Source organism: Mastomys coucha, unplaced genomic scaffold (genome assembly GCF_008632895.1).
Source record: "Mastomys coucha isolate ucsf_1 unplaced genomic scaffold, UCSF_Mcou_1 pScaffold1, whole genome shotgun sequence".
NCBI classification, from domain to species: Eukaryota; Metazoa; Chordata; class Mammalia; order Rodentia; family Muridae; genus Mastomys; species Mastomys coucha.
The window spans coordinates 73,190,177-73,212,327 of record NW_022196891.1 but is presented as its reverse complement, the minus strand read 5'-3'; the positions used below and the strand labels follow the sequence as shown (position 1 = coordinate 73,212,327).

The window sequence follows — 22,151 nt, the reverse complement described above, 5'->3', positions numbered from 1 at the left end:
GCATTATTCCAAAGTGACTGTCACCTTGCAAGCCCTATGGTGTCTCGACAGTGACACTGGCTGAGCCATGTCTTCTCCACTAGAAAATCAATGAAGCATGTTCTCTCCAAAGGCAGTATATATCTTTTGCAAAATAATTTATTGTAGTTGTTCATTCTCAGAGAGAGAGGGAGACAGAAAAAAAATGGGAGAGGGGGAAAAAAACAATTGGAAATGAGAGAACCAGGCTCTTTATTTAACCACAATGTAGGGAATGGCAGCTCCTTACTAGAAACATGAGCAATCCTAAAACTGGGACCAGAACAAAGTGATTTAGTCTTCCACCATTTTGTCACATGTGAGGTACTAAAATAAAGCCTGGGCATCCATAAGTGAAAGATAAGATTAGCATCTCTGTACAGGGTCTACACATCACCAAGATGATGGATGAGATGGAAAACTGCTCTGAAAACTGGGAAACAAATGTAACCTGGGAAACCTGAAGCAGAGCAGCCAAATGTCTTCCCTATGAATCTAGTAGCATGTACTCTGTGGATAACAGAGACACCGTAGCAGGGCAGAGAAAGATAGGTGCCGGTGCCGATGTGAATTAGTCAAATGTCAGTGTTTGGAAGGTGTGCTGGTTTGAATATGCTTGGCCCAGGAAGTGGCACTATTAGAAGGTATGAGCTTGTTGGAGTAGGTGTGGCCCTGTTGGAGGAAGTGTGTTACTGTGGGTGTGGGCTTTAATTAAGACCATCATCCTACCTGCCTGAAAGTCAGTCTTCCACTAGCAGCCTTCAGGTGAAGGTATAGAACTCTCAGCTCCTCCTGAACCATGCCTGCCTGGATGTTGCCACGTTCCTGCCTTGATGATAATGGACCGAACCTCTCATTCTGTCAGCCAGCCCCAGTTAAATGTCCTTATAAGAGTTGCCTTGGTTATGGTGTCTGTTCACAGCAGTAAAACCCTAACTGAGACCGAAGAGAACTAGAGACATATGCTGTGTGAAAAGCCTTCATTTATTTTTTTAAAAAAAGAAAAATGAGCTGCCATCTACAGGGGTCCTCAATAAGAGCATCAGCACTGGCTGCCCAGGAAAAGTTATATAACTTGCCTGGAATCAGCAAGTGACAAATAGTGGACTTGAACTCAAGGCCCCACAATCCAAGGTTATGTTTGTAACCAGTGGTTCTGAGTGTCTTCTGGGGGCAGTAACAGCAATGTGGCCTGGAAGGTGGTTAGGAGTCAGAAGGAGAGACTGCAGGGGAGGGGCAGCAATCCTTGTGTTACTATGGGAACCACTCTTAACCATTAAAGTACAACAGCTCTTCTACTTTGAAATGCTGGAAAATTTGCCTTCACTCCCTTCTGTGGAGGATACTTAGTTTTCATGAAAGTACGATCCTTTAGTATAGTTTTAAAAATCAAAACAAGGGCTGGCAAGATAGTTTAGTGGATAAAAGCACTTGGACCATGCCTTAAAACCAGAGTTCAATCTTCAATACCCACATGGTGGAAGGAGGGAAGTGACTCTTTCAAGTTTCCCTCTGTCTTCTGCACATGCACATGCGTTACCTACATACACACGTATACACACACACACACACACACACACACACACACTAAACACACACAAAAAAAATTAATTGTGGTGACAAAAATTTAAAACAATTGGCTACTTAGGTTTTCATCTTGCAAAATGTGAATAATTTCATTTACCTGTAGGGTACAACCTATCCCTTCCTAAGGTACCACCTTCAGAATGCACCAAGGCTTTTAGCTTGCAGTGTAGGCATGGTGAATATACATGGCCCTAAGCTTTTACACAAAGAACTAGGCATTGGCTTGATAATGAAGGATTACAAGGCTGAGCACCTGGAAGTCTGAGGTTAAACCAGACCTACTTCTTCTAGAGGAAGCTGGCTCTGCTTCTTTGAAAGGCAAAAGGCCAGAGTTTGCCAACCTTCCTGATGCTGGACCCTTTAATATAGTTCCTCATGTTGTACTGACCCCCAACCATGAAATTATTTCATTGCTACTTCATAACTGTAATTTTGCTACTGTTATGGATCATTATGCAAATATCTGATATGCAGGATATATGATATGTGACCCCATGGGGATTGCAACCCATGGGTTTAATAATAAGTGCAGTAAGCTTTCTCTTTGTCTCACTTTCTACTCCTGTCTGGGGGTGGGGGGTGGGGACTGTATACCAAAGCATGGGGTTGTTGCTATATCCTTGATCCTATCCTTACTCTTCCCCAGCTTCTCCCCCCATGCACTTCACCCTGGGGCCCCAGAAACTGGATATCGTAACCATCCAAGGACAGGAAAATAAAGGATTCTACGTGCCTCCCTACAGAGATGCAGTTATTATCATCCCTATCATGGAATAATAGTCCTAGTAAGTTTGACAGGTATTGTTGTTATACTGGGACTTTAGGGAAATATGGCTCTATCAAGTGGGCTGGGGAAAAAAAAAATAAAAGAATTCCATTGGCCTCCCTCGGAGGATAGCTAAACCGTAGGAAATCACATAGGCCTGTGTACATCCTGCAAGAGAGAAAAAGTAAGACAGGTGCCAAGATCTCGGGCTGTCTGCTCATAGCATGTGTGCGCAGGGAACTCATCCTGCTTGAGATGGAATCTCAGATTCTCTCAGAATCATGGTGCCATCGCTGCTAAATAGCCCTGCTAGATTTCATTTTTTGTCTAAATAAATAAATAAATAAATAAATAAATAAATAAGTCTATCCCATGACCAAATCATCCTTGGCATTTAAGCATGAGCACAAAATCCACAATCAAGCTTTGCATGTCACAGTTTGCCTGCTAGTTGTTGTTCTGTTTTTTATTTCTTATGTTTCTTTCTTTGAAACTGAGTTTCATGCTGCAACCCAGACTCTATCCCTGACTGGTCTCAAACTCCTTGCATAACCCAGTCTGGGTTCAACTTGAAGGCGACCTTCCTGCTTCCATCCCCCCAGCTCTGAGATAACAGACATGAGCCCAGCCTCCATTTGTCCTTCACCATGGTGAGGTGTTCCGTTGACCTTCTTCAGGTGACATTTGCTGCCGAGCTCCCAAGGATAAAGCAGCCTCAGCAGATCCCTTCTTCCCAGACAAGAGCTTGCTCAAAACGTCCATATTGAGGAATTGTCGATGCCCTGGACGTTCCCATTTCCATCCTGAAATGTGATCAGACATAACTGGTTGAATTCCAGAGAAGGGACCAGGGAATGGAGGGAGGGTACATACACAGTTCCAGGGACAAAGCCTGAAGGATAAAAGATGCTTGCATATTCTCCATAGCCTCTTCCTTCTTAAAGAACTACCATCCTCAATTTTTATCAGGCTTTTATTATCCTTAATTCTTGCCTCAGGCTAGACCCCTATCTAAGCCTTCCTTACCTGTCTTATCCCATACCCTCCAAAGTCCAAAGTAATAAATTCAGAAGACAATACCTGGTTGTTCAGTGGTGGTCAAGGTTGAATAAGCAGGAATGAGGACTTCCTCCCCTCCCCCTTCTCTACCTCCTCCTCTTCTTCTTCCTCTTCCTCCTCCCTCTCCTCCTCCTCCTCTTCCTCTTCCTCCACCTTCTCTTCCTCCTCCTCTTCTTCCTCTTCCTCCTCTTCCTCCTCCTCCTCTTCCTCTTCCTCCTCTTCCTCTTCCTCCTCCTTCTCCTCCTCCTCTTCTTCCTCTTCCTCCTCCTTCTCCTCCTCTTCCTCTTCCTCTTCCTCCTCCTTCTCCTCCTCCTCCTCTTCTTCCTCTTCCTCCTCCTTCTCCTCCTCCTCCTCTTCTTCCTCTCCCTCCTCCTTCTCCTCCTCCTCCTCTTCCTCTTCTTCCTCTTCCTCCTCCTCCCCTTCATCCTCCTCCCCTTCATCCTCCTCCTCCTCTTCCTCTCCCTCCTCTTCCTTCTTTTTTGCCTGATCAAGAGGCTATTTCCGTATAGGGTATAGATTGCATTTAAAAGTGACTAAACAGTTTAAAAGGACAAATTGAGAGTAAGTCATTCCCCATAGTAACAGCTTGAAAAGGCTAAACTGTTTAGAACTGAATGGTTTTTAAACAGAGAAACCTGTAATCCAAGCATTTAGAAAACTAGGGCTAGTGTCTAAGACTAGCCTGGGCTACATAGTTAAGACCCTGTCTTGAAAGGTTTTTAAAAAGTAATTAATGCTAACTACATTTAACATATTTCAACCAAGAGCCTACTGTCAGCATTTACTCTAGTTTCCTTATTATAAACAACTTATTTCTGATATCATATATAACTATAATATATAAATATAATATCTATATTTTATATGCATGTATATTACATATATACATCTTAATTTTTCATTTTAATGAATGTAAATAATCTTATGAATTTAAAAATGAATAATATTTTCATTACTAAGTCTTTACATATTTATATTACACCGAAAGGGCCTCCAAAAGTGTGCACTGTAACCTCATCATAGTATAGCTGTATAAAGTTTGTAATTTGAGTGGGAGACAGACTCTGGCCTGGAGTCAAGTTCTTGTGACTTCAAGCTCAGCATTTCTGAGCTTGAATTCAATATCTTCTACACAGATTCTAATTTTGCCTTATGAATTTTTCAATTTCCAAGATTAGAGAATTGCAATATTGAATTTTTTTCATGGACTTCTAATGAGAGCAAATATAAATTAGAAGGTGATTGGAAGTGAATCAGGAGCCCAAATTTATAGTTTCTAGGGTGCTACTTAAATTAAAAAGTTAATTATAATATGAATACGGATGAAAGGTTTACTGCTCATTATTTAAAATATTTACATATTTATAAGAAACTTCATAGAAGGTACTCGAATGCTAATTTTTCTTGTGTCTATACTAACCTAATAACTCCATCATATTGTGTAATAGAGATCATAAGTTTTAAAATATGTTAAAATCCATAGAGACATTAAAGAGAGAAATTATACTCCTGAGAGCATTGAATAGTCTTTTGAAAGATTGATAACAGCTGTTGTAGCTAGAATTGGCTAATTAATGTAGTACTTACAGTATTAAAAATTCATCAATATATTAGTGGAGTATATACAATATTTGATAGAGATAATAAATATGGATTTTTTTTAATATGACAAAAGGGAAACAAAGGAAGTCTAGCTTGAGAGCAACCCTTTGAGCTCATGCCCACACAGTTGCTTTTGCTCAGCCTCCCTGGACTGCCTTTGCATGTTGCTTTGTATGGCAATATACATTACAAATAACACAGTGGACATCAAGGGTGAAGTATTGAACAAGGTAGACCTTGACACCATACAGAACAAGCTTGGAAAACTAGTTCTGCTATAATTATGGCTTTGGTTCTTATCCACTGCACTGTGCCCAAGAAATCTGAACTCAGGATCCAGTGATCCGACTTTCATATGCATACGAAGGAAATGAAACTAGTTAAGAGACCTACTCCACTTAATTATTTTAACCTTTTACTTGTTACTCATTTCTCAGTTATTTTAACACTACAGCAGTAGTTACCATGTGGAAACAACCTACATATATATAGTTGATGCATGGATCATGAGCACGTGGTACCTCTACACTATGGTGTAATATGTAGCCACAAAAAGAATAATGTCCTGACACTTGCAATATATTAGGTGTTTCTGGAGATCATTTCATTAAATGCAGTAAGAGAAACTTCACTCATGTGGATATAAAAGAGCTGGAGTTGACTTTGTAGGAGCTGAGAACAGAGATGTGATTACCAAAGACTGGTGAGAGCACAAGAACAGAGCATAGGAAAGACTAGCCAATGAGAAAAGAGTATGGTAAAGACTGACCAATGGAAACAGAGCAGGGAAAAGACTGGCCAATGAGAACAGAGCATAGGAAAGACGGACCAATGAGAACAGAATGTGGGCAAGACTGACCAACGGGTACAAAGCTACAGTTCAGCCAGACCAAGAAGCTGTAGTGAGCTGTTGCATGGCAGGGGCCCTACATGTAGCAGTTATGTTCTGTGTATTCCAAGCTAGAAGACAGGACTCAGAATGTATTCAAAACAAAGAAATGCTGACTGCCTGAGAGATTCAGCCCGATTTGAGCATCACACAGTCTTTCCCTGTATAAAAACAGCACCTATATTCTGCAAATATGTACAACTTTCATGTTTTTAATCTGTCTATTAGATAAACAGAAACATTACAATAAAATAGATGATGCTTACATCACACATACACGTGATGTGATTGTATACCTGATACATGTTCATTTTCCATCACTGACAGCTAATATCACCACTGCCACCATAACCCTTACCACCATATCACCGCGATCAGCGTCGAATACATCATCGCCATTGCTGTCGTGATTTTGATATCTAAGAGTAAAGGGCTGGCTGGGCAGTGGTGGTGCATGCCTTTCTGAGTTCGAGGCCAGCCTGGTCTACATAGTGAGTTCCAGGACAGCCAGGGCTATACAGAGAAACCCTGTCTCAAAAAACCAAAAAAAAAAAAAAAAAAAAGAGTAAATGGTTATAATGGCACCCATGTGCATTTTTCTAATGATTTCTAATGTTCACAATATTCTTCATGCTCTGAGATGAGAGGCATCGTCTGTCGACAAACATAGTTCTACACAACACAAGCTTGTACAGCTCCTTATTGATGCAAGCTACAGAAATGGTAAAGATACAGGAGAATCCAACTTAATTCTCTGCGTCTAGACCAGACACTCCATGGTACCTGGAAGATTCCTTTTCACTAACATTTAAATCTCTCACCAGAGACAAGCCATCTAACGAAGCTTTGCCCTATAAACCAATAATGAGTCAGGAGCAAATAGCAGCTCCATCCGAGACACATAACTTTGGCTCCTTTGATCCATCCTCTGGGACGCTTGCTGCAATTTCTCTATCAAAAAGTTAATGAGAAATGCCACCTTCTGACAAGGGAATTGGTGTGTCACTGCCGTAAAATTAAGAGTTTTGTGGGTGCTGGTGAGATGGCTCAGCAGGTAAGAGCACTGACTGCTCTTCTGAAGGTCCTGAGTTCAAATCCCAGCAACCACATGGTGGCTCACAACTACCCATAATGAAATCTGATGCCCTCTTCTGGTGTGTCTGAAGACTGCTACAGTATACTTACTTATAATAATAAATAAATCTTAAAAAAAAAAAAAAAAAAAAGAGTTTTGTGGGATGAATTAAGTTTTACCCAAGTTTTCTGTTTACATCCTGTACTTAAAAAGATGTTTGTGCATAAGGATGTGCATTATGACTGCTACAAATCCATATACCCACCAAGCATGGTGGCTGTCTAGGCTAAGCCCTCAGGAGGCTAAGGTAGGAGGCATGAGAAGTCAGAACCACTCAAAGCTATAATGAGAGAGTCTCAAAAACTAAAATGAAATAAATTTATATTATCGTCTATGTAATACTTTGGGCTATACCAGTTTTTGTTTGTTCCCTGATAGAGTTGGCTTGTATAGGGGAAAATCATAGGTTATGCTGGGTGTAGTAGCTACCATTTGTAGTCCTTACCATTTCACTAGTTATAGCAGGGGGATCATTGAGCCCAGGAATTCAAGATCAGTTTGAACAACATAGTGAGACTCCTCATCCCCTAACAAAATTACAAATCTAAACATCTTATGGTCTTTCCTTTATCTTAGAGTAGCAAATGTTCATCTTTGCAGACAGGCTTTGTATAAATTATACTTAAAAGACAGCATTGCCGGGCTGGAGAGATGGCTCAGCAGTTAAGAGCACTGACTGCTCTTCCAGAGGTCCTGAGTTCAATTCCCAGCAACCACATGGTGGCTCACAACCATCTGTAAGGAGATCTGATGACCTCTTCTGGTGTGTCTGAAGATAGCAACAGTATATTCATATACATAAATACATTTAAAAAAAAACAGCATTGCCTAGAGAACACCTTTATTTTTTTCTTCTATTGAAATATTGAAATATTGAAATATTCCTACCCATGAGCTACATGGCTTGGTGCAGCCACGGGATGTTCTGCATGTATCATAGACCATTCCCTTGTCATAGTCTACTGAGCCAGCTACAGCACAGGAAGTGACTCTCAGGATCACCTTACTGTCTGACCAAGGGCTACATTTGTGTCACAGATATAAACCTCAGCTCCTAAAACTCCATGCCCTGAGGATTCCAATCATTTTAAAAATCAGATTTAAATAAACCTGGATTGAACTACAAGTGTTACTGACCTACCTGCCAGAGTGTAGACTGTAAGAATTTACGTTCAGCACTGACTCTCCAAGACTCTACAAAAAATCCTACACATTTTTTTCAGCCTCAATCACTGGAGCATGTGAGCTATTTTCCAGGGTTTGATTGTCACTACAACCCCTATACATTGTGTCCTTTTAGTCCTAGGACCCACAAAGCTGGGTCCCTAAAGCTAGGGTCCCACTCTTCCTGGCTGGGAGAGTGTTCCCTCTCCTAGGCTGTCCTGGGAGCTGATGATGAATCTTTTCCTGCTTGCAAGACAGTATTGCTCCTCCAGTTTTAGGCATGGCAACGTAGTACTCCTCTCGATCCCCCTGTTCCTAGCAGCATTCCTCTAATCCCTTTCTGTTCAGGAGCATCCAGTGTTGTCTCTCCATATCTGAGGATTTGGGACAACAAAGTACAGAAGGAGAAAGGCCATGTCTATGGAGAGCCTTGGTTTTGGGCCCTTGAATAATCCTCTCCTAAAGTTTCATTTTCTTCCAGATGATTATAGGAAGAAAACAAGCATCATAATGAACTAGTCTACATGCTTTGAAAGATCAAACTGCAGAGAGTTGTTGGGTTCATGAGTGTATATGCAGAGAATACTAAAGTTGCAGGAAATAACTACTGCTAATAATGGCTGACTATGAACTACAGATCTTGGGCACACTGCCACAAGAAGTGGGTTTGCTTTATCTTGAGGACCATCTGCAGCATTCGAATTTATTTAACCTATGCACACAGAGCTTCCTGCATATGTGGAGAAGTTTCTTTGACTCTGGAAAGTGAAACAGAATCATTGATTTAAATAACAATTCTCTTCATAATTTAAAAAACAAAAAAACAAACGAACAAACACAACCCAAAACACTGTAAGTATGGTGATGTACGTCTCTAGTCCCAGCATTCTGAAGATAGTCCCAGAACAGGAAGGAAGAACAGAAGTTCAAGGTCACCTTCAGCTACAGCAACCTGATGTAGACACTGAGTCTCAAATAAGAAGGCTCCTTCACTCATAGACATATTTAATAAATCAGTTTGTTTCAACAAACCATTTGAAGTTATTCTTCTCAATTGATTTATTTAAAAAATAAGGTAATGTTATATTACATTCAAATTCAGGTTTGATTGTTTAGTTAATTCCAGATGTAGTTAAGCTGACAACAGGAATAGGACAATGTCCACTTTTGAGGACATTGAATTTTCACATGGGATATGAAGAGGGAATGGATGCTATGGCCAGATGCCATCTAGCTATCAAGAATGCCACCGATCCAGCCTTTCCCTCAGCGTTGTCTGAGTTGCTGTACCTAATTCAAGTTAATAAAATTAAAAATAAAATGAAGCCACATTTACTGGTTTACACTTGTAAGCTGAGCATTGAGGACTTAGGAAACTAAGCAGAGTGATTATGACCTCAAGCCTGAGCTACATAGTGAGGCTTCATTTCAAAAAGAAACAAAGAAGCAAAGAAATAAGAAATAAAATTAAAGACATTGATACATACAACTTCCAAGGCCTCCCACTAACAGCGATATATACAAGTTTAGCATTGTAGTGAGTGAAATAGTAGATGATAATACTTGGAGTTTTAAAATTAACACAGGAGTCAAGCCTATACTAATAAAATAGTTTTTAAATACGAAAGGGTGATTTTTACGGAGGGTTGTCAAGTAACAAATATACAAGTGATGATAATAATTTTTAAAAATGTCGATCTGCAGGCAGCTCAGTAAACCTGATCATTCAAGAATCACAGATGGAAGTATATTAGATCACCAAATGAAATATTAAAGAGTAACTTACTCCTGCCACCTAAGCCAGCTGTGCACAAATGACTAATTATAGAGGCCCTGGTAGCTGGAGAAACAGAACACACTCCTCAATGCGTGTGAATAAACTTAATGTCACTGCTAATGGGAGAAACCAATATATCCCCCCAGAACCTGCTGCAACACTCTGAAAACAATACAACACCCATGCCTTTCCCTGCCAAAAATATTTAAGCTCAATCTAATCATGAGGCGAGGATCAAGCAAATCTAAATCCAGTACTATTCAGCAAAGGAAGTGGCCTGGGAGGTAGTGACACATCAGTGCCCTGGGCTCTATTTGTAAAAAGTGGACTCTCCGGGGCTAACAGAGAGAAAAGATGTAACAAGCAAGCACACCAAGTGTAGCAACAACAAAACAAATTAAGAAACCGGGACAAAGATGTGGCTGGGACAAGGAAATTTGAGTGTTAGACAACAACGCATATTAATGTCCTATCTCTCGTGTGATACTGTAATTTGGTTATTTAGAAAAACTGGCTTTCAGAACATGGCATGGAGGCCCATACCTATAATCTCAACTCTTGGGAGGTCGAGTCAAGAGAATGGAAAGTTCAAATCCAGCTTGGTCACCACAGTGAGTTCTCCTCTCAAGAAAACAGCAAAGCTCAGACTAACACTTAGAACACCTGTCAATCTAGCATAGACAGACAGACAGACAGACAGACAGATAGATGATAGATAGATAGATAGATAGATAGATAGATAGATAGATAGATGATAGATAGATAGATAGATGATAGATATATATAGAGAGAGATAGAGAGAGAGAGATAGAGAGATAGATATACAGATGATAGATGATAGAGAGAGACACAGAGAGAGAGAGATATAGATAATAGATGATAGAGAGAGAGAGAGAGAGAGAGACAGACAGACAGACAGACAGACAGATAGCTTCAGAGAACCCTGGCAAATACAAGTATGTTCCATCTATAATCTAAAATGGTTTTGCCTTTTACCAGCTTAGTACAGGGAAACACACACACACACACACACACACACACACACACACACACACACACACACACGAGATTGTACTGTCTTAGTTCCTAGATTTAAAATGTTGTTTGATCACAGTAAGTTTAGAGAGTAAACACATACTATCAATAAGGGAATTCTATTTTATATTTATTAACAAGCTAAGAGGCTTTTTCTTACATTTGTTTCTTCGAGCTCCCTCAGCTCCCAGGGTCCACAGCGACTGTAGTTTATTTTAAAGCACCTTAAAAAGAGAGCTTCCTCCTGTCCTCCTACCCCTTTCTTCCCTATTATTTGGTGTCAGAAGGTGCTGTGGCCTTAGGCTGAGTTCTCCTACAGACAGAGCAGCCCTCATAGGGATTTGCTTAAAGATGCATTTTAATGAGTTCTGCCTACTTCTTTCTTTCTTTCCTTTCTGGAGACCATAGCAGGGTAAGTAATGGCATGTAAATGAGTTCTAAGCATCGACTAATTAGAGAGGGCCCCTGGAGAGGAGCCAGCTGTTGGTTGTAAAAAGGAAATAAAATAACAGGTCACAGCAATAAGTCAAATCATTTTGAAGCTGATTTCTAGGCACTTTTCCTTGCAGGGAACACTAAGCAAACAGAGAAGGCAATGAAGACCCTCAGGTGAAGGGAGAGGATCAAAGACCAGTCACTTTCTGGGATCTTCCCCTGCAATCCCTTACCAAAGCAAATATGATGCCCTGTGCACACACATGCACACACACACACACACACACACACACACACACACACACTTTGAGTGCTATCTCCATTTGTATTTTTACTCTAAATTCATAATTTGATATTCATTAAAAGTAAAAATAAAGTCGGTTTTTCCAGCTTTCCAGGAAGTATGCATCCCCTCCCTCTCTCGGCTTCTCTCCTATACTTTCTTTCTGTCTTTCTCCTGTCTCAGTTTCTCCACTAACCAAATCGATTAGGCATTTACTATATTTGGCTTTGGCCCAATTCTCTTGAAAGTCTCTTCCACTGCCAAGATGTCAGACGTGAAGAAAATCAAGCGATGTGAAATAAAGAAAGGGGATCAATGGTCGCCGATGATCTATGGTCAAAGGGCACATCCATCTCAGGAGACCTTCTTTACGCTTCCCATGCCAGGCACACCACAGTGGAATCATTCTCACAGTTTCAAACCAGTGATGGCATCTTGGGAGCTCTCAGCAATGGCTGTCACTGTCTGAAGTTTTTGCTTTTCCTTCTTTCTTTTTCTTCTTCTTCTTTTTGAAGACAGGAGTCTCTATAGCACAGACTGACTTCAATCTCCCAGTCCTCCTGTCTCAGCCTTGTGAGTACTAGGATTGTAAACAGCAAGCACTATCATGCCCAGCTTATTTTTAAAATTTAAAACATCTTTATTCATTTATAGCACACTAAAATTCTTCTTTCAATATGTCTATAGCTGAAAAGAGTCATGTGTCACTCTTCACTGGGTGTATTACCTTGATATAAGTTCCAGAACACACAGAAGATAGATATGAACAGTTTTAAAAATGTGAAGAATCTTGAGTGGTTACAATTGCAGATGGGCACCAATGGGCACAAATTTATTCTGTGCACATCAATGTGCTAAACAAAATCTGTGTGTGTGTGTGTGTCTGTGTGTGTGTGAGTGTGTGTGTGTGAGTGTGTGAGTTAGTGTGAGTGTGTGTGTGTGTGTGTGTTGATTTCTGATCATCGAATGACTTTCTGTGAATTCTCAGTTCTGAATGTCATTCATGTCCAAGTCTTCCAACCTGGAGGACACTCGTTGAGGACACTTTTCTCCTGGCTTCATCATGTTTCTTGGTTTCTGCTAGTTTTTCTTTTTCTTTTTTTTCTTCTTTTTTTAGTAATTCAGTTGATTCCAGGTTCTTCTTTAGATCTTCGATTGTAATCATTTAATGAATTATTTAAAGGATTGGTTTATTTGGGTCCTTTATAAGGTCTCCAGAAGTTGACTGAAAGATAACTTCTCATGGTTGTAGGACAAGAATGAGTGTTAGGTTGGGTCTGTACAGTTCTGTGGTAGAGTCCTTGCCAGCCATGTGGAAGACCTGGGTTCAATTCTCAGCACTTACAGAAAATAAAGGACAGGAAGTGCCAAATCTTGACTCTTGTTACTTCTTGCTTCCTGCTTTATAGCTTTCAAATCTCCCATGATTGATTGATTGACTGACTGATTGACCGATTTTTGTCTCCAGTGTCTTCTGCCCCTCTAGTTCATTTGTATTTGTTTTTATTTTTTTCTCTACATTTAATTCTGTCTCTGTTTCTCTGTTTCTCTGTCTGTCTCTGTCTCTCTCTCTCTGTATGTGTGCATCTGTGTATGTGTGTGTGTGTCTGTTTGTCTGTCTGTCTGTCTGTCTGTCTGTCTAGCTGTCTGCCTGTCTGTCTGTTTTCATTTTATCTGGCTTTGAGACAAGGTCTTGCTGTTTACCCAAGACTGGTCTTTAACTAGTGACCTCTCTGCCTTTGCCTCTGCCTTTGGCTTTCAGGGACTCTCAGTGTGCCACCACACCCTCCTGGCTCATTTCTTGAAGTTGACATCGGTAAACAAGTCTAGTCTCTTTGCTGAGTACTTCAAGTGGAACTGCTTGCTAAGCTACTGTTCTGTGGATGTACTCCATTCAAAACGTGCAGTCAAGAAACCTGATGTAATTCTGCATCTAACAGCAGTTCTCAGATGAGGCATAGTATAAAGCCAAATCATGTACCCAGCATTGAAATGTGACCTGTGAACACAAGCTGATGACAGCATGGCTGTCTATCTAGACAGCAAGCAAACTGTAGAATCAGAACCCACAGTACAGAAATAAATGTGTAGTATTTAAGATCTCAGTTCATTTATTCTGTAAGAGTCCCCAGTCTAGCAAGGTCTGGAAATTCAGGATCACATTTCAATTTGAAAATTCTCATTTTGAAAGCATAAGCAACACGAAGCTCAGTAGAACTGTTATTCAAAACACAAGCTAAGTCATGTGGATTGGTGTCTGAGACCCTACAATATTTGCACTTATATAGGGTGGGAAATTATTCCTTTTGGAGCTGGTGAGATGTCTCTGCAGATAAAGGCACTTGCTTGCAAAGCCTGAAGACCCAACTTCAATCCCTGGAATCAACATAGTGAAAGGGAGAGCTGACCCCTGCAAGTTCTCCTCTAAACCCCCCACCAACACTCACACACACACACGCATATACACACATTCACATTTATGCACATGTGCACACAAACACACCTTATATATAAACAAACATTATTGAAGCAAGAAAACTGTTTCCCTTGATAAGTGATGGTCTTTCAATGTTTCATTTCTTTCTTTTCCTTTGGTAGTATATATTAACTCTACAGACTGTTACATTTCATTATGACATTTCTTGCATATAATGACCTTCATTCTTGCTCACCTCCTGTGAGTCTCTGAGCCTATCTCATTAATAACTGCCCTCCTCTCTCTTGTCTTCCTCCTCCACATTCTTCTTTTTCCACATTCTTCATTCTTCTTTCACTCTTTAAAGACTTGCATGTGCCATCTTTAGGACTTGTGCAGGAGTACAAGTACTTTGAGGTACAAAATAGGAGTGGCCATCTGCGTAACACACTTTCATTATTCTTCGGAGCTGTGACCTGTCATCTTTAAAGGAGCTTTGTAGGGTAGAGCTCTGTGACACAGTCCACTGCAGGTGCAACACTCACATGTGAGGGTCCATCTTTACTTGTTGGAATGTAACACCCTTAAAATTGCACTAGAAATGATATCACAAAGCATTAAATGTTTTTCAAATGTAATTTATCTGGAGTTGTGTTAGAGATGATGTTTTCAAAGAATTAAATATCACCAGTAACATTTCAGTCACACCAGTTGTCTTTTTTGTTTTGTTTTGATTTTTCCCCCTAGATGGGAAATTCTAATGTAACCCCTTTTTTTACACACTAAATTATAGGTTCAATTTTTGTATCATCTTGACAGTAATAAAAAGTTGCCATGTGGTTAAGATGCTAGTTCTTGGTAAGAATCTATACCAAACTACCTTTGGGAAGATCATGGAACACAGTGGTCTGTTGCCTTAGAGTTCTCATTGCTGTGAAGGGAGCCCATGACCAAGGCAACTCTTAATTGGGATTGGCTTACAGTTTCAGAGGTTCAGTCTACTATCATCATGGTGGGAAGCATGAGACCCTGTAGGCAGACATGGTGCTGGAGAAGCCAAGAGGTCTATATCTTGATCCTAAGGCAACCAGGAGGAGAGACTCCCTCCAAAGCCTGCCCACACAGTGACACACTTCTTCCAACAAGGCCACACCTATTCCAACAAGACCATACCTCCTGATAGTGCAACTTCCTATGGTTCAAGCGTATTCAAACCACCATGTCTACTAATGTGAATTTTCAGTATCTACTTTCTCTCCATTGATCGTGACAACTAAGGCTCTGTATTATTAAAGGTATAGTCTGGGCAACTTGTCCTAACTTCACAATTGTGACCAACACTGATAATGAGAAGGCTAGAGACTTTCAACATGGACAGTTTGTGGAAAATGTAGCAGACCACCTTAGAGACCTGCGCTTTCTTGGAAAATGTGGTGGGCCACTCACCATACATACCCCTTATTCTTGCACTGTGAAGAGTGTTATACATGATATCATCTTGTTCTGGAAAAAATGAGAATTAGTTTTAAATTATTTAATATTTATGCATGCATATAGTATGCTCGGATCCAGTCCTCCCCCACTCAATTCCTTTTCCTTCCTCTCCAAAGTCTCTCCTATATCTTTTTTTCTCTCAACTTCAACTTTCCTCTTCCTCTCCACTTCATCTTCTCTCTGTCTCCCTCTCAACTCACTTTCTCTCTCTCCCTACCTCTCTGATTTGGTACCCACCAGATCCGTTTAGTGCTTCCTGTATGTGGAACAGTTTAGGACCATTTACTAGATCATGGGCAATAGTGTCTCAGAGCCTGCATCCCTGAAGAAAAGTGACTTTCAGTCTCTCATCAGCTGTCAACTGCCAATAGCACTCAGCTAGGGAAGGAGTTTCAGAGCCCTCCCTCATCTATGCTTGAATTCTGGCTGTCCTGATCTTGTGTGGCTCTTGTAAATGCAGTCCCAACGTCTGTGAATTCATGTATGGAATTGTCATATCCAGCAATGTTGTCTCACTACAGGAGTATACTTCTTCTGGCTCTTACAATCTTTCTTCCCCTCCCCCTTTTGTAGGAAATAGAAACAACCTGGATATCAAAAAATAAGTAAAACAAAATAAAATAAAAATGGGGACAGAAGCTCAATCTGCACCTTGGACTCAGAGATACAACTCTGCTTCCCAATGCAGGGGTCGATGGCATGAAAATTCTGAATGCTGCCCAAATAAAGATTCTGCTAACATTTCTCTGTTTTATTCCCTGTCTGCATAAATTATGGGGATGCTGAATTTGAATTAGAGATTAAGGAAAATAACAATTTCAAAATCCAAGTTTATAAATCATCCATGAATTCTATATAGAGTCAATGAAAAGAACACCAGGATTTCCAAATAAGATGAGGGATCCTGACTTATTCATATGCTCAGCAGAGACCACATGGCATCCTAGAAAGGATGGCTTGACATAAATCCATCTACAATTGTACCATTGTTCTATAACCTTCAATTGTGTTTTCAGGTTGATGGGGGGGGGGGTGCTTTACTGCTTGTTGTATGGTTTTGAAATGTGTGAATAGTTTGTCAAGGAGCCTGAAAATGCTGATGATCTTAAATCATTTATCCCCACTCTGTCTAGCTTCTAACAGATAATTGGACTTCACATGTGGATGGAATTAAAATATCTATCTTCAGTCACTGTTTACCACCTATGTGTGTTTTGGAGCAGACAACTTTTAACCCTCTCTCACCTTGACTTCCCAAACACTCATTTCTCCCTTCATGAATGGTCCTCCTGTGCCTTCTCATTGGCTTCACTTTCTACCAACCAGAAACACAGGCATTTCTTTTACATCAGACTTTAGGATGATTTTCTTTTTATCTTTTCTACCTTTGTAACCATGTCAAATTCCATTTTGCCTTCTTTTTCAAGTTTCTTACTATCTTCAGCTGGCCCAATCTCTGTCTCTCCAGTTGCTCAGATTTTAATGAAAGATGGCTTACAGATTCTTTGGGCACCTCCTACACAGTGTGTTACGTATTGAGGATGAAAACCTGGACCAAAGAAATAAACATGTTCTTTGTTTCATACATACATAGAAACATGGACACATAGTCACGTACAGAGAGAGACACAGCACAGATGCACACACAGAGAGATATATACACAAACATATGCACATATACAGCAGACACACACATAACACACACAACAATGCATTATACAACACAGCACACATACACAGATACACATACACATTTAAATGCACACCTATACACACACATTCACACATACACACACACTATTCACACACAGAAATACACAGGCACAGATGCATACATACACACACAGAGACACAGATGTGCATACATAACATATACAAGCACAGATCATTTCACACACACAACACATATACACACAACAACATACTACAACACAACACACACAGATGCACACACACACAGGGATGCAACCACATAACACAAAGACACAGATGTGCACACATAACATGTACAAACACAGGTACATATCACACACACAACACATATACACACAACACACAGAGACATACAATGTACTATAACACAACACACACAGATGCACACACACAGGGATGCACCCACATAACACACAGACACAGATGTGCACAAGCACATACACATTGACACACAGACACACATACAGACACACACCCTCCCCCCCCCATACCCACGCACGCAACATCACACCACACGATCTAGGAAAACAATCTTGGACATGGAAATTTTGAGAGTGATGGTAGGATGATAGGGAAAGAAAATGTTACCTTGTGCACTGACAATAAGGAAATGTCACCTATGTCGTGTTCATAGAGAATTAACATTTAAATTGGAAATTAGAAAGTATGAGAGATAATGCCTGGCTGGTATAGAAATTGGCACATGAGGATGCACTTGCTGCATCAGAGTCCAGAGAGAAGAGCAGCAAAGGAAAAACAAGATGCTACTGTGGTTGAAACCTCAGGTAAGACATTTGAATCTCGTAGAGCTGCGGAGAGGCAGGCAGAGTGGAAATATGTGCCATCCTCAGTGTGGGTGGGAGGTGGAAGCAGCCTAAGGCCGGTTGGAACTGTCAGGAGCAAGTTCAAATTGGGCAAAACCCTTGAATTCACTCTTTCAAAAGATTAGTCCAACCATGGAAGAAAAATGGTTGAAAAAGAGCACAAGTCCCTGTAAGGAGACCATTGGTGGTGACTCTAGAGCCAGCTCAGTCAGCATGATGTCCCTGCAGGAAAATCAGAGTCCATGTCATCTGTCTGGTTCTCATGTACACGTTCTTGTACTCATGATACCACCACATCTTTACGATACAGCTTCTAAAATGTCTCCTGTATGCTTTTCATTCCCATGTACTTCAAACTTCCTGTTTTCCTTGACAGAAGTATTCCAACATCCTCTACCCTTTCCTAGTCAACAACTAATCCCCCATGTCACATGTATGTGTGCTGCCAGGGTTAGCCCTCAGAAACACATCCAGTTGCTGCCAAATGCATCAAAACCATGTCTAAACGCTTTCTCTCTGTTCACAGTCTCTACTGGCTTAGCTCTGTGAATGTTTCCAGTTTCCTTCACCTCAGGAGTTGCTATCTCACTCTCCTACCTTACTTGCTTCTTGTCTCACCAACTCAAAAATATCCAGATGTACTACTAATCCTTTCCCTCAACCCTGAGCACTTTCATCTTCTGGCTTCCGCTTCCAAGCTCCCATGTCTCAGATTCATGTCCGATCCAGTCCCCTCCAATCCCAGGTATCCTGGCCAGAATTATCATTTTCCTCTCTGCCCATGTTCCAATCACTTCTTACTCACCTACACCTTATCTCTTACTGCAGCATGCTTTCTGCTAGAACCGGTGTACCTGGGACAAGCTCTCTATCTATGGGTTGTAAGTTCCTGAGGGGCAAGGAGGACGTTAACAGCCACGTCTGTGTTACATGTTGCAACTTGATGGTCCTTTCCTACTAGGGAATCAACAAACATTACTGAGTTCACGGGTAAACATGGAGTGATAGCTCTCCAACATGGGGAATGTCTTGGGCCATGAACCCAAACTGCAATGTAGCTTTGACATTCCAGATTCATCCCTCACGAATTTGTTGTTTGCAATATTTTTTTTTCTGATTCAGGCTAAATGGAGTTTCAAAAGGAGTACCAGTTAATAATTTTATTAAGAAATGCTAAATTGTGTGGTGAAAGTGAAAGACTGGGAGATTTAGAAATTTGGGGAAAAGCATGTTAATGAAAAGGGAAATGTATTAGTAGAAATGTAACAAGCCAAAAATGTGGAGTAGCAAGTTCCAGGAACTTGGCTAACTCAGAGCCTCAGGGCTCTGGTTCCCAAAACCTTCCCCTCCTGACTGATCCACAATGAGGGCAGAACTAGGAATGAAGGTCTACTGGTTTATGAGACTCTCCACCCTGCTGACTGATAGATGAAGATTACATTCCTAGAATGAATATGTTCCCCTCCCTAACTGACTGAATACTTTGGGTTGGAATCCCCCCTCACTCCCCCTGGTTTGTGGTTTTTCCCTTTAAATACCCCTTACTCCTTGTGCTCTGGGTCGAACTCCTCTGGCCTGCAAGGTTATGAGATCGACCCCGGTACCGGCCTATCCCAAATAAACCTCATGGGCTTGCAGCAAGATCAGTCTCTCGTGAGTTATTGGGTGGTTGTGTCATCCTGAGACTTGAGTGAGGGTCTCCCGAGCTCCGGGGATCTTTCAAAAGCTAAAACTCATGTGATAATCATTTACTGAGTTCGGATGGAAAAAGGGTGTGTGTGTGTGTGGGTGGGTGTGTGCGTGTGTGTGCGAGTGTGTGTGCGCGAGTGTGTGTGTGTGCGCGCGCGCGCGCGTGCGTGTGTGTACGCATGCGCGTGTGTGCATGTGCGTGCGTATATGCATGTGTGTGCGCACGTGTGTGTGCGCGTGCGCGTGTGTGTGTGTGTGTGTGTGCGTGTGTGTGTGTGTGCGTGTGTGCATGCGTGCGTGTGTGCATGTGCGTGTGTATATGCATGTGTGTGCACATATGTGTGTGCATGCGTGTGTGCACGTGTGTGTGCGTGTGTGCATATATGCATGTGTGTGCGCATGCATGTGTGTGTGTGTGTGTGTGTGTTGCTAAGAAACAAGCCCATGACCTCATGCATGATAAGTGTATGATCTACCACTTAGCTCCATCCCACCCCTGAACTATGTCCTTGTCTCTGGGCATTCAACTGTGAATAAATCAGATCATTGTGATGAAAACATGTAACATATAATTTCATTCTCCATTTACAGAAAAATGGACATTTAGTAAACTGAAAACAAATTTTTCGTCCTTTCACTAAAAATCTATGTGTCTGAAATAATAATCAATGCAAAATTGGAGGGTGGTGAATTTGAAGAATGGGGAGAGGTATAAGGAAGGGCTTGAAGGGGAAGGGAGAAATACAGCAGTTAAAATGGAATCTCAAAAACAAACAACAACCAAAGAATCTATGTGTCCACCTAAATCCAGTACTGGGAAACCGTCTGAAGTGCAATGACAAAGAAGGGTGCCCATGGTAGACATGTTCCCATTACAAGCAGAAAGACTCTAGGATGCTATAGATTTATCTAAGTTATTACTATCACCACCATTTTACATATTCTTTTTTGGTGGGGACTTTACACAATGTTTCTCTGTGTAGCCCCGGCTATTCTGGAACTTAACTCTGTACACCAGGCTGGCCTTAAACTCACAGAGATCCACCTGCCTCTGCTTCTGAAGTGCTGGGCTTAGAGGTGGGCACCATTACCACCTAGCTATTTTACATATTCTTTATCTCTGATTTTAATGCAGCTCTAAGTTTTGTAACTTTCTTCTCGGTGTTGCTTTTATCCTTGAGCTGGGAGGCACCGAAAGGAGGGTTAAGTCGTAATAACTACATTTATTGAATTCCAATATATCCAACATTGTATTAGACACTGCGGATATGAAAAATTTAATTCATGCTCTCAAACAGCTTTCAGGAGTGGCATCTTATAAAAAGAATTGGATTGTGCCAGGGGAAACATTAGGAGTATGATTCTGAAGAGGAAAATACATTCATAGGAAGCACTGGTGTCTTTTCACTTCCAAGATTCATTTAAAACACACTAATGGCATGTGCTAGATTTTTCTGAAATACAAGCGAATGCCTACTAAAGAAAAGCAGCATCAACTTTCAAAACACCTCAGGTTAGGGTATGGAATATGTAAGGGGAATTTGGCAGATAAACAGAAATTGTTAGAAAAAAACATGTATATATATGTATAACCGAAAAACGTAAAGATCACTTTCCATGTTTCTCTGAATGCAAGTGATAAGATCAATGGCTTCAAATTTGACAAGTTTTTATTTGTTTGTTTTCTTTTTTTTAATCTTTTTTAAGAATCGCTCTTGTGGAAAACATTCCTGAAGGCCTTAACTACTCTGAAGATGCCCCATTTCACTTACCGCTTTTCCAAGGCTGGATGAACTTACTCAACATGGCCAAAAAGTCTGTTGACATAGTGTCTTCCCATTGGGACCTCAACCACACCCACCCATCCGCATGTCAGGTAAGCCGCATCCTCCATGCCTGTGACGGTTTTCTGTGCATTTTACACTCCTTACCATCCTTACCCTCAACAAGACCAGACCAGCTCAGTTTCCAAATCCCCTGAGAGCACATGAACAATGATGTGTGCCATTGTTAATCATGTGTTAGTCCACTACTATGATCACCTCGGGTTTGTTCAGGGCAAGATCATGTTCCATCTTTGTCTACAAGAGTCTCTGTGTACAGTGCTGCCAAGCAGCATGGCTTTGAGGATGCCACCCACATTACGGCACCTTCCTACAGCATGGCCTAGAATTCTGTGTTATGTACTTTGCGGGCTAACACATCTGTCTGCCTGCTGAGACATGTACTTGTTCCAATTGTGTTATACAATTCATCTTCATGCCT

General features: G+C 40.9%; 1 protein-coding gene across 4 annotated transcripts in view; it reads left to right on the top strand.

The window, feature by feature from the left end:
• The window catches only part of Pld5 (phospholipase D family member 5), a 343,011-nt gene that overhangs the window by 196,093 nt on the left and 124,767 nt on the right, over nt 1–22,151 (top strand). For all 4 annotated transcript variants that reach the window (XM_031390574.1, XM_031390566.1, XM_031390584.1 and 1 more), the window contains one exon: nt 21,594–21,762. In XM_031390574.1, the coding sequence (XP_031246434.1) occupies nt 21,594–21,762 (169 nt within the window). The remainder of the gene's footprint in view (nt 1–21,593; nt 21,763–22,151) is intronic.